The 13,154-nt window shown below is 45.8% G+C and overlaps 1 protein-coding gene across 3 annotated transcripts in view; it reads left to right on the top strand.

Annotated features, from left to right (window-relative positions):
• Positions 1–9,964: 9,964 nt before the first annotated feature.
• HS6ST3 (heparan sulfate 6-O-sulfotransferase 3) overlaps positions 9,965–13,154 on the top strand; it is a 650,113-nt gene continuing 646,923 nt past the window's right edge. For all 3 annotated transcript variants that reach the window (XR_013446896.1, XR_013446895.1, XM_078070182.1), the window contains exon 1: positions 9,965–12,830. Coding sequence is in view for 1 of the 3 variants with exons in the window: in XM_078070182.1 (XP_077926308.1) it covers positions 12,127–12,830 (704 nt within the window). In the remaining 2 variants the exon portion in view is untranslated. The remainder of the gene's footprint in view (positions 12,831–13,154) is intronic.

Here is a 13,154-nt window from a genome sequence, read left to right as displayed (position 1 = left end):
GGAATAATATGATCAGATACATGAAAAGAGGGGCACCTGGGTGGCTCAGTCATTAAGCGTCTGCCTTCGGCTCAGGTCATGATCTCGGTCGGGGTCCTGGGATCGAGCTCTGCATTGGGCTCCCACTGAGCAGGGAGCCCTGCTTCTCCCTCTCCCAAACCCCCTGCTTGTGTTCCCTCTCTCACTTTGCCTCTCTCTGTCAAATAAATAAATAAAATCTTCAAAAAAAAAAAAAAAAGATACATGAAAAGAATATTATGACTTTAGAGTGTAGAATGAGCTGAAAGATGTAGAAAGAGGGATACCAGTTGGAATTGTGAGTCAAAGCCGTGGATAATGGTACTTTAGCTTATCATCCTAATAGAAAGAAAAATGTTCTAAGAAGTATTTAGAAGGTAAAAATCTGCAGGACTTGAAAAAAATGGGATATCAGGGGTAAGGAAGAAGACTTGTCAGGGATGACTCTCAGATTTCTGGCTCAAGATAGTTTTGCCATTGGCTTGGGGCACACACAAAGGAAAGATCATGAATTTGGTTATGCACATGTTGAGTTGGAGATCTTAGGGAAGCAACCAAATAGAAGTATTGAGAAGACAAATTAGCTACAGCTGGAGCTGGAGAGGGGTCAGAAAGTCACTCGTGTACAGGTAGTAGATTAATGCTAGGGCACAGGTGAGGCTTTTGGCGGAGGGGGTTTACAGGGAGAAGAGAGGAGGGAGTGGTCATAGAGCTCAAATCACCTCTGGAAATTGTGCACAACCCGGCCTTTATAGCTCCAGTGAAAGAGACGGCACAGGAAAATGAGAAAGACTCAAGTAAAAATCATTCATTCATTCATTCATTCAGTTACACAAGAATCACCTACCGAGTGTCATTGAACTAGGTTCTGGAATTAATCTAAAGAAGAGGAAGGCATAGACTCTGCCCTGGGTAGACCATAAACCCATAATCCAGGGGGGAATCAGCTCTCAGTCTCCAGCTCCTCAATTTGATGTAAACAATATGGGGCCATGGAGAAATTCATGCCCCATCCTCACAGAAACAATCACCCCTTCTTGCTGAGCATTTGGATTTCCAAAACACGGTTCTGATCTCTACCACAAACAAGGCTATCACATTGAATCTTTGAGGAATCACCAGTCCACTGGGCAATTAACACCCAGTTGGAGAAGCCTGGGCCTTTTATATGCAAGAAGGGACAGCCCAAAACAGGGTCAAATGGGGAAAAAGTCTCAATCTTTTGTTTAGAGCAGTGGTCTTCAATCTTGGCTTGGAATCACAGGGGGAATTTAAAACATTCCAAGGCCCACATCCTGATTTAACTGGTCTGGGAAAAGTCTGATATGAGGATTTTCTGAGCTCCCAAGATGATTCTATTGTTCATCCCAGGTTGAGAATCTCTGGCTTCGAGCAATCAGAACTTAAAACACTCACCCTCATGTCCCTACCAGCTTCTTTGTGTGCTTACCTGGAACAGACCTGTGATTGTCAATCAAATCTGAGCCTAGCTCACCTACTTATCTTGAGTCCTGTTTATCAGGTAAAACTGATTCTATCATAAGTCTTTATTCTTAGCAAAGCCCATAGCTACAATCTAAGTTTTTCCCCCAGTAATAACAACAACAACAACAACAACAACAATAATAATAGCAATTTATTACACTCCTGCCCTTGGCCTCAATCCAAAACTACATACTTTATGTACTCTGGAAGTTAGGAAATTAACGCCCCTTTTACCACTTAGGAACAGTCAAGCAAAGTTTGTGCACAGGGTTTGGGAGAGTTTTAGGGGCTCAGGAATGGGGAAAAAGCAAGGAACCAAATTTGGTCATTTCCCAAATGTGATTCATGATCAGATTAGCTGCAACCCTACTTTGATGCTAGTCACTGCTGTGATAGTCATCTCCTGGTCTCTATCAGACAGGGAACACGAGCTCCTGAAAGCTCACATTTTAGATAAGTTTCAAGTGCCCTCAACCTTGGAGAAGAGAGAGGGTTCTTGACTTTTGATACAAACTTTTACACTCAGCTACTTTGAGTTTGACATTCCCCAACAACGAGTCCTTAAACACCTGTGGCAATAGACATCCTCACCTCTGTGGAGGCTCACCAGCTAGAGACCAGAGCAGAACACCTGTAGTAAAACAAAAATGATTGTATTGCTTGTTGCAGCTAAGGAGACCACACACCATGAACAACAATGACTTGTCTTGAGTTATGAGGGGTTTATTATAAGATTTCAGCATATGTAAAGTAATTTTGGGGAGGATTCAAAGGAACAAAGGAATGGATTGGGTTCTGTCAGAAAGCAGGACAATTCGGTGATTGGGTATCTTACTACATTTTATCTAGAGAACAGGAGAAATAGAGGGGAGCTGTAGTCATCATTGGAAAAGGAACACTTGTCATTCATATTTTCTTGGAGAAGGAGACATTAGGTTATTTTGTGGTTGCAAAATGTCTCTGGTTTGACTTCTGTTCAGACGTGTTTATGGAGTGGTCTTTTTGTCTTGTTCATAATTGTGGAGGGTCTTCACCTGATATTGATATTATGTGAAGCTGTTTATATTCAACAGGAAAACACCATGGCCTAGCCGGTACTAGGCCAGCTACCAGCTGACAGGTTGTCAGGGCCCGTTGGGGGTAACCAGACATGTTGCGGTCAGGGTAGGGATGACAAAATGGTTAGTGATAACTCAGGGATGAGGAATGGGATGGAAGTTAGGAAACATAAACAGAAAAAACTAATTTAAGCAACATAATATGTCTGCCACCTTTGTTCAGCTCAGAAAGGCCCATCAATCATTCTAAGAAATCAGCTATCCATTCTCCATAACGAATTTGTACTTAAATGGGGCACAAGAAAAACTCTTGTCCTAAATAGTATATTTCTTTCTCCCTCCTCTCTTTCTTATTCCTTCCTTCCATAACTTAATTGATTAAACCATCCATCCAACAAATAACCAGCCAATATTTTATTATGTACCAGGCACTGGGCCATTGTATTAGTTTTCCATTGCAATATAACAAATAACCATAAACATAGTGGCCTAAAAAGACAGTTTGTGGGTCATAGTTCTGTAGGTCATAGGTCCAGGCTTCTCATGGCTGGGGTCTCCACTCAGAGTCTCACCATGCTAAAACCAATGAGTCAGATGGTCATTTCCTGTCTGGGGGTGCTGAGGAAGAATCTGCTTCCAAGTGCGTTCCAATTTTGGCAGAATTCATTTTCTTGAGGCTGTGTGATTGAGGTCTTGGTCAGGGGCTGCTTTCAGCTCCTGGAACCTGCTTGAAGTTCCTTGCCAGGTTGTCCCCATGGATAGTTCACAACATGATTATTCTCCCAGGTCAGCAGGAATCACTCTCTCTGACTTCTTCCTCTGCAACCAGCTGGAGAAGACGTTCTGCCTTAAAGAACTCAGGTCTAACCAGGATCATTTCCTTTTTACCATATAACCAGCCAGAATCACAGCTTTGCCCACACTTGACAGAATGGGATTATACAAGGGGTTGGGGTCACTGGGAGTCATCTTGGAATTCTGCCTACCTCAGCTGGATAAATACAGATATCAATAATCAATAGTGCCTGCCCACAAGGAATTCGCAGTCATCTGGCAATCTAAAATAGGAGCGGATATATTGCTTAACTTATTCAAAGAATATTTATTCAGATGCCTATTAAGTGGAAAGGACTGGGCTTTAAAAAGGAAGAGTCGGAAATTAAAGTCTGCCCTCAGTGAGCTTTCAGATCACCTGTCTTTCTGTGTTGTTGGAAAATGCCAGCCTACTGGAGCAAAGAACAGCTACTTGTGCTCTCAGAACCTGCTTTAGATATTTGATTTCTTATAAAGATAGATCTCTCTCTCTCTCTACCTATCTATTGAGAGACAGAGATTGAAAGTGAGATAGAGATGTTGAAAGGAAGGATAAAATTCATTGCCAGTGTGGAAAAGAGGAGCATTGCATCCTGATTTATCATATGAAACATTAGAAAAGAGGAAATAGTCTTTACAAAATATACTTGTACCTAGACCTACCTACCTTCCCTCCTTTCTTCCTCTCTTTCTTTCTCTCTTCCTTTCTGATTTATTTATTTGAGAGAGAGAGATTGAGAGCAAGCACGAGTGGGGGGGAGGGGCAGAGGGAGAGTGAGAGAATCTCAAGCAGACTCCATGCTGAGTGCGGAGCCCAAGGGGGCAGGGAGGGCTTGATTTCACCCTGAGATCGTGGCCTGAGCCGAAATCAAGAGTTGGACGCTTAACTGACTGAGCCATTCAGGTGCCCTTAGACTTTTCTTTCTAAAGCTAATAATTAAACTAAGGTTATCTGTCTAACTACAGAAAAATTAAATTATATTTTTAAAGTCTGCTTCCTTAAAATGAAATGTAAATGTTTTGAAGCTCAAACCCATTTGAAAAATGCAAACATTTTGATTTGCTGAGAGAACTAGTACTTATCTACATTGATTTTTCACTCCCAGTCCTTCAGCCATTTCTTCTCCCATATTAATGGCATTGCCATCCATGTAGCTTCCCAACTTCGAACACTTGGAGTCATTCTTAACTTCTTCCCTTCCTGCTGCTTCACACATAGTCACTGGATCTTACTGATTCTACTTCTGGAATATTTCTCAAATTTTTACTCTTTTGTTCTACTGCCATTTCTTTGAGCGCGTGTGTTTGTGTTCTCATTTCCTTCTTATACCATAGTAATTGCTTACTTAGTCTTTCACAGATTTTTTTCAAGAAATATTTATAGAGCACTTACGGCTATGTGTTACCTATGTTATTAAAACCACCACCATTTTATCTCCTGTCGTAGCTGAGCTCCAGATCCCATAAACAGCTATTTATTTGCCATCTCCATCTGGCTGTCTCATTAGTATTTCACACTTAACTTATTCAAAGCAGAACTCGGAGTTCACCCTTCCTGAATCCTCAGACTCCCAACTTGTTTTGCTTTTAGTCTCCCCTTTTCAAAAAGTAAATAGAACTGTCAGCCTTCCAGTAGCTCAAATGACAAACCTCAGAACCATCTTTGATTCATCCCTTGTTTACTCCCCATATCCAATCTTGCAGGAAGTACTATTGATTTGGCTTCCAACATCTATCTTGATGGAATAGATCTCTCCATCTCTGAATCAGAGCACCTGGTTCAAGTCCAAGTATGTCACTTACTAGCTATGTGACCTTGAGTAATTAATGTCTGAGAGTCTTGGTTTCAAATGCAAAACCAGATTTTTAAAGAAAAAAAAGGTGTGATCAAAAAAAAAATCATCTAAAAGTGTGGCTTTACCTGTCAAGAGCCAAAGCCTCACTGATTGAGGAAATGTGTACTGATTTGGCCTTTTTGTCTCCCCCAAACTGATCTATTTTGACAGGAGGAGAAAGAAAGAGGAATACTTAGATTCTCAATGGAAGTGATTATAAGGACTGGGGGTGTGTGTCTTTACTGGCCTTTATTTGGTGGGGGCAATGCTAGAATTGTCTTGCATTAATGCGACTTCCTAATATTCTACTATGTTCAGAAATCAGATTAACTTTGATGTGTAGTAGGATTTCAAGATAGAAGGTACATTTTTTTTTAGATATTTTGCATAATAGAGAAGTATTTTGACCCGACACTTAAAAAAACCTACCTCATTTATGAGAATATCATATTTTCCTGTTTTCTTCAATGCCAACGTCCATCTGATAATTTGTCTTGGTGTGTGATCTTTGCTTCATTTAGAGTTATTCCCCTCTTTTTCTTATCATATCTATGAATTTATAAGCCAGGTCTATTCCTTTTTTAAAAAATTTTATTTATTTATTTGATAGAGCAAGAGAGCGAGAGAGCACAAGCAGAGGGAGCTGCAGAGGGAGAGGGAGAAGCAGGCTCCCCACTGAGCAGGGAGCCAGATTCGGGGCTTGGGGCTCCCTGAGGGGCTCAGGGCTTGATCCCAAGGCCCTGATATCATGACCTGAGCTGAAGGCAGCCACTTAACTGACTGAGCCATGCAGACACCCCAAGGAGGTCTATTCTTAATTATCCTACCACCATTTTTAATTCTAGCATCCACTAACACCTTTTGCTCTTTCAGTTTCTTCTTGGAAGGAATGGCCTCCAATCTCACTTCTTTTATATCCAAACAAGATAGTTAAGAGACACAAGTGTCTGATGTTTTTATGTTGTCTACTGTAGTCGGGTCTGAGCATTTACACAGTGTTCTAGTATTAATTCTTTTAAAAAATATCTCCTTCACTTACAATTGAGGCATTTTATATTAATTTTGCAAAATTGTGTGTAGGTAGGTTCTATTTTCTACGACATTTAAATTGGGACTTTTAAGAGGGACCATTTCAAAATATTTGTTCAACATAAGCAAGTGCTGGGTCTGATGGAGTTGAAAACCACTGATTCAGATGCAAAAGTGCTCCAGAGAAAAGGCCAGAGAAGAGCTGAAGGAGTTGGCAGACAGAAAGGGCCTCAGTTCATCTGAGGAAGTGTAGATTGTAAAGACCGGGGCTGTGATAAATGGCAGCAGAGGACCCAGCAGGAGTCAAGCCCTACCCGTGAGTCCAGGTGAGACTAGCCACACATGCAGGGAGGGCTGTGGGAGCAGGAAACTCCCCACAGACCACATCTCCTTCAGCCAATGTGAAGATTTTACATAAGCTCCCTTAGCTCAGATAACCCCAGATGAAGGCGAAGAGAACAAGGAGAGGAGACACATGAACTTGAATATTTAGCCCAAAGAGATAGAGGTTAACTGAGAAGTGGTGAGCTAACTTAAGTTGGATACTTTTAAAATCCTCCAGTGGCTTCCCATTTCCTTCCCAGTAAATTTCTTATAGTGGCTAACAAGCCTGACAGGACCCGCCTCCCACCATCCCTCTAACTTCTTCCCTACTATTTCACCCTGCTGGCATTTACACTCTTGAGGGCAAAAACTATTGTCTTTTGTGTTCACTAAAGTATCCCAAGTACCTAAAAGCACTTAGTACATAGTAGTGACTCCATAAATATTTTTGGATTAAATGTATGGATCCTATTGTCTTATTCATTATTTATTTTTCCACTGTTAGGATGTAAGTCACATGAAGGCAGGGTCCTTTTTGGTCTTGTTTAATATACGGTAAATGCTTAACAAGTTTTTTTTTTTTTTAAGACTTTATTTATTTATTTATTTTTTGAGAGAGCACACAAGAGGCACAGAGGGAGAGGGAGAAGCAGACTCCCTGTTGGGCAGGGAGCCCAATGCAGGGCTGGATCCCAGGAGCCTGAGATCATGAACTGAGCCGAAGGCAGATGCTTAACAGACTGAGCCACCCAGGCGCCCCAATGCTTAACAAGTTCTTATTGGAAGACATATATGAATACCTACTATGAAAAAGTTATTGCCTCTGCTTACGCTATACTGAGTTAATGAATACATTAGACATACCAGTGCCATAGTGTGTATCCATCACTCATGGCAGCTATCCATGGTGGATAAAGAGTGTTATACAATAAGGCAAAGAATGAATTGTTCATATAAATAGTACTTTATGGGAAGCAGTCTGTAGGGGTATGGCTGCCCCAAAGTTACAACCATGTAGTGAACTGGAAGACACTCTGTATATAACACTATTTTTTCTGCAGTTTGCCCCGTCTGTGCAAACTCTTCTACTCAACTTCCTCAGGAAAAAAAAAAAAAAGCCACCGCTTTGCTGCTTATTTGCAAAACTGCTTACCCTGGGGGCTTTTTTTTTTTTTTGGGTTTGTTTACAAAAATGAAAAAAAGTCATTTCAGTGTATAAGAGCTCTTTGTGTTCTTGAAGGAGAGATTCGCGCTGCCAATGACTTACATAATCCGTTTTGTTTTTCATGTGTATTGAAGGGCATTCGCATCTATATATTCCTGTGTGCAAATGTAGGGGATCCAAAACTATTCTCTGTGATTGTTTGGATTGTTAATCTCTCCAGGGTTTCCTCAACATTCTCCAAGGCAGTTTCTGGCACCAAAGGGAAAATGGAGAAGTTGAGATGCAATTTTATCTCCCAATTGAACTTGATTAAATGGGGACTGTTCTAATCAAAAGTTTGAATCCTAGGGGAGTGCAGCGTTGTTAACGGGTTTGAGAATATTCGAGAAGAACAGGGAAGAAGAGTACTAAAGTCACGGTGGAGAAGGAAGCAGGCAAGAACATAATTGTAGTAAAGCTTATTAAGGCATAAAATTAGGTGAACAAATTGTTTCACAGATAGTGTTAAGCTCATTGCTAGACTGGCAAAGGAAGTGGAAGAAAGCTCTTTGAAAACATTATTTTTATTATTTTAATAATTTGTGTAGGATTCATAGTAGCTGCAATCTGTTAGCCAGAAACAGTTACCAGCTGGTGTCATCATGGAGTAACTGTAGCAGGCTGAATGCAAACATGTTTTTCCTTTTACCTGGAGTGCATTCAATTTTACAAAGTTTCTATTCATTTCCACCTGAATGTGAGGTCTGCCCTTGCAGATAAGGAAACCTGTTTATTGCGTGATTTAAGCACTTCGATTGGGTTCACACCAAGTTCCACAACTGTAATAGGGAGACCACACCTGGGACAGGCAGTGTTTACACAACTAATATTACCTCTCATTAAAAATGCATACTTGGGGGGGCGCCTGGGTAGCTCAGTCGGTTAAGCATCCAACTCTTGATTTCAGCTGAGGTCATGATCTCAGGGTCCTGGGAGGGAGCCCCTCATCAAGAGTAGGGAATCTGTTTGGGATTCTCTCTCTCCCTCTGCCCCTCCCCACTGCGCTCTCTAAAATAAAAATAATAAATCTTTAAAAAAAGGAATACGTGGGTACATGCTTGAATTGTCCAATTGCTTGATTCTATGCATTGCTTTCCTTGTGGTTACCTCGAGGAAATGGTGGCACTCCATTAGTTATTTTACTGAAAGCAAAAGCAGATTTCTGGGATAATGTACTTTGAAAAGGGTTAAAGTGCACTTATTCATGGAAATATACATTTTGTTAGTAATGTAACTGTGATATTTGTTTGTCATCATATTGTCTTCTGAAATTCTCCTAAATAATGTCTTTTAACAATGACATAATCATGTTAAGAGCGTTATTGTCTTTCCCCTGTTTATCTGGAAACTGACAGAGTAGGTGCCAAAATACTGCAGGATGTAGAGATCACTCAGCTTTGCCTATAAAGCCAGAGGGAGAGGGAAAATAATTTAATTGTTCTATTGCAATTCCATTGCCCCTTCCTGCCTCTTGACTCAAAGGGTCTCAAGAGGAGAGAGAGGAAATTATGGACTCTTTTGCAGATGTTCATGGCGTTTCTTCAATGGCGATTTGAATGTATGTCCGGGATGTTAGTGGTTGCTCATCCTGGCTCTGCTTTCTCCTGGTTGTCCTTGGTTCTGCCTCCTCATCTCTGAAATGGGATATTATACGTCTCTTATCTCCTTAGAATGTTGTTCTGAGGAGCAAATGAGATAACATCTAGAAAGTGCTTTCCACCCTATAAATTGCCCAAGCACTCACGTTATACATTTGGGTAGCTAACAAGGTTATACTTATCCATGTGATATCAAGCGACTTTATAGGAAATGAGAAACGTCTCAAATAAAGTAATATAAAAAAGTATACTGAATTTTTACTTGGTAAAGCAAAGGTGTATATTTTATTTATTTATTTATTTTTTAAAGATTTTATTTATTTATTTGAGAGAGAGAATGAGACAGAGAGAGCATGAGAGGGTCAGAGGGAGAAGCAGACTCCCTGCCGAGCAGGGAGCCCGATGTGGGACTCGATCCCGGGACTCCAGGATCATGACCTGAGCCGAAGGCAGTCGCTTAACCAACTGAGCCACCCAGGCGCCCAGGTGTATATTTTAAAATAAGTAATATCATTAACCAGATGCATTCAGGAAGTGATCTTTGAGTTTTATTTTTATTTTTTATTTTTTTGTCCTATCACAATTTCTTGCTTTGGAGAGTAGTGTGATGCCATTAATAGGATTGTAAACTTCAAGTGAGAGAAAAATAAATAGATTAAGTAAGCTCTAAAGAAGCTGATTCATCTTGCTCAACACCTTTTTTTACTAATATAAGCTCATACAGTATCAGGAAGGGCACTGTTTGTAGTTGTTTATAGAGTTGAAAAGGGGAAAGGAAGCAGAGGTGGGGAAGCTTTGTTGAGAAAAATCCCACCTGTCTAGAACAATAAAAATAACTTTCTATGGGAAAGAGTTAGCATCCCTGAAAGAGATCTGGATCCTAACTGATGGCTTGAAGGGGACAGTCTGACAAATGGAAGAGATCAGTACAGTGTCTCATGAGAAGACAAGTACCGCACAGATCCATAAAGAGGCCCAGTGGGAAGGTTGACTGCTCTGAAGGCATGAGATGCCAGGGTAGCCAGGAGGGACATGATGACCTTGGCAAGGGGATCAAATTGCATTGATTCCCTCTTCAACACACTGCCACTCTCCACTTGGGTCAAGCAAGTATAGGGACTGTGAAGGGGCAGTTACTGCCATTTGATGGTACATCCATTCATTACCTGAAAAACAGAAACCATTATTAAACAAAGATTTGATTCTCAGGTAAATGCAAACTTTAGATGTTTGAAAAAGAAAGTTCAAAAAATCTGCACATAAACAAGAGCTTATTTAGCTTATGAAATAGAGGTAAGTGTAGGTCTTATCATCCACATGGGGGGGGGGTAAAGGGTGAGTCTTGCACATTTAGGAACTCAATGTGTATTAGCAGGATGAATTTTAAGAGGTGACCCCTCAGCTCCTCTTGCATTGGAAGTACTGCATGGTTGTGGGCTGGTGGGTACGGTGCTGGAAGAAATGAAGTGTGCGTTCAACAAAGACCCTGATAGCAGGTGCCTAATGGCTCATGGATGGATGCCGATTGAATAAAATTGTAGAGTTGGACACACAAAGTTTGTAGTTAAGGAGGGACCGGAATAAAACTTGGGCAACAGTTAGAATGTCCTGGGTGGGAATTAAAAGCAGTCTGGAGCCAGTTTCCCCAGCCAGCTCGAGTGCAGTCCTGTCTAGGTGAGTCTGCCCAGCGGTGTGCGAGTGTTATCCCTGCACGGAGGCCGGCCAGATTTGCGTCCATCCTCAGAAGGAGAAAGCTGCGGATGTAAAGGTCTCGGTTCCGTGTCGGCGACGCTCTCCACGGGCCTCTCTCCTTGCTCCGCCTTTGCTTCTCTCCCAAATATCTCCTCGCTCTAGGCTGAAGGGATTCCCACCCCCCAGCTGCCTCCTCCGAGCCCCGCGGAGCAGCGGACTCCTCCCCTGGAAACTCCTCCGGGGCTGGGGAAGGCTTTGGCGCATGCTCCGTACCTAGGGCAGGTTTTTGCTGCGGGTAGCAGGGCTCCTGTCACACCGGCTGGCGGGTTGTGGCGGTGCCAGCCAGTGTTTGCGAGTGTGCCTGCGTGCCCGCGCCTGGGCGGACCGACCCGGAGAAGCAGTGCGACTCTTCCCGGGGACGCGGCTCCGCACAGACGCCTCGCGGGCAGCCGCCGCGGGGGCTCCTCTGCAAACTTGCGGCGGGCGCCGTCGGCCCTCGCGGCTCCCGCGCCCCGCGACCGGAGGGCAAAGGCGCCGGCCCCGTGCGCGTTCCGGGCGCGGTGCCCGCGGCCGGCCGAGGCGGCGGGGCCGGGCCGCGCCTTCGCCCTTGGCCCGCGCCCTGGCGAGCCTCATGCAGCCCCAGCGCTCGCGGCCGCAGCCGCCCGGCTGCCCCGGGCAGGTGCAGGACCCGAGCCGCGCTCCCCAGCGCCTGAGCGCCTGAGCGCCGGCGGCGGGATGCCCCGCGTGGCCTGAGAGCGCGCGCCGCGCCCTGGCCGGAGCGGGGAGCGGGCCAAGCCGGGCGCCCCCGGGAGCGCAGGGCGCCCCACGCCGCAGCCGTAGCCGCGCGCGCCGGCGCCCGTCTGCCCGCTCGGCTCGCAGGCCCTGGCGCTGCCAGCCGGGGAGTGCGGGAGTGCCGCGGGGCCGCCAGCCAGCCGCACGCCTCGGCGTCAGGGGCATGGAGGAGCGGCGGGCTCGGAGCCGCGCCACGGAGTCCCCGAAACTTCCGAGCGGGCGCCAGTCCGCGCCGCTGCCGCCGCCGCTTCTTCGCCTGCCGGCCTGAGAGCGGGACCATGGATGAAAGGTTCAACAAGTGGCTGCTGACGCCGGTGCTCACTCTCCTCTTCGTGGTCATCATGTACCAGTACGTGTCCCCCTCCTGCACCAGCTCCTGCGCCAACTTCGGGGAGCAGCCCCGCGCGGGGGAGGCCGGCCAGCCGGCCGCCCTGAGTCCCGCCCGCCGGGCACAGGCGCCGCCCGAGGAGTGGGAGCGGCGGCCCCAGTTGCCCCCGCCACCCCGGGGGCCGCCCGAGGGGTCTCGGGGGGCCGCTGCGCCAGAGGACGAGGATGAGGAGCTCGGGGAGCCGGAGGAGGAAGAAGAGGAGGAGGAAGAGGAGCCGGACCCCGAGGCCCCCGAGAACGGCTCTCTGCCCCGGTTCGTGCCGCGCTTTAACTTCACCCTGAAGGACCTGACCCGCTTCGTGGATTTCAATATCAAAGGGCGCGACGTGATCGTGTTCCTGCACATCCAGAAGACCGGGGGCACCACGTTCGGCCGGCACCTGGTGAAGAACATCCGGCTGGAGCAGCCGTGTAGCTGCAAAGCCGGCCAGAAGAAGTGCACCTGCCACCGGCCGGGCAAGAAGGAGACGTGGCTTTTCTCCCGCTTCTCCACCGGCTGGAGCTGCGGGCTGCACGCCGACTGGACGGAGCTCACCAACTGCGTGCCGGCCATCATGGAGAAGAAGGACTGTCCCCGCAACCACAGCCACACCAGGTACTGTCTCCGGCCCCCTCTCGCTTCCTGCCGCCTCCCCGCCCCTCTCCCCTCGGTCCCTACCCTGGGCGGCCCTGCGCTGCCTGAGCGTGCGTGTGGTTCCCTGGTGTCTTCCAGCGATTGGGGCAGAGGCTTTGGGAGTGGGGTAGGGAACCGCTGGATAGCGCCCTGGTCTTGAACTCACTCTTCCCCTCCCCCCTCCCTTTCTTTCTCCCCGCCACTTTCCGATACCCCCTTTCACCTTCAAAGGTGTCCCGAGCAGTCGTGTGTGTTCTTCCTTGTGCCTAGGACGGCGTGGCCTGCCGCCCGCCGTGCAATGCAGAG

Source organism: Halichoerus grypus, chromosome 4 (genome assembly GCF_964656455.1).
Source record: "Halichoerus grypus chromosome 4, mHalGry1.hap1.1, whole genome shotgun sequence".
Classification (NCBI taxonomy): Eukaryota; Metazoa; Chordata; class Mammalia; order Carnivora; family Phocidae; genus Halichoerus; species Halichoerus grypus.
The sequence above is the reverse complement of the archived record's forward strand: the minus strand, read 5'-3'. Positions and strand labels throughout refer to the sequence as shown.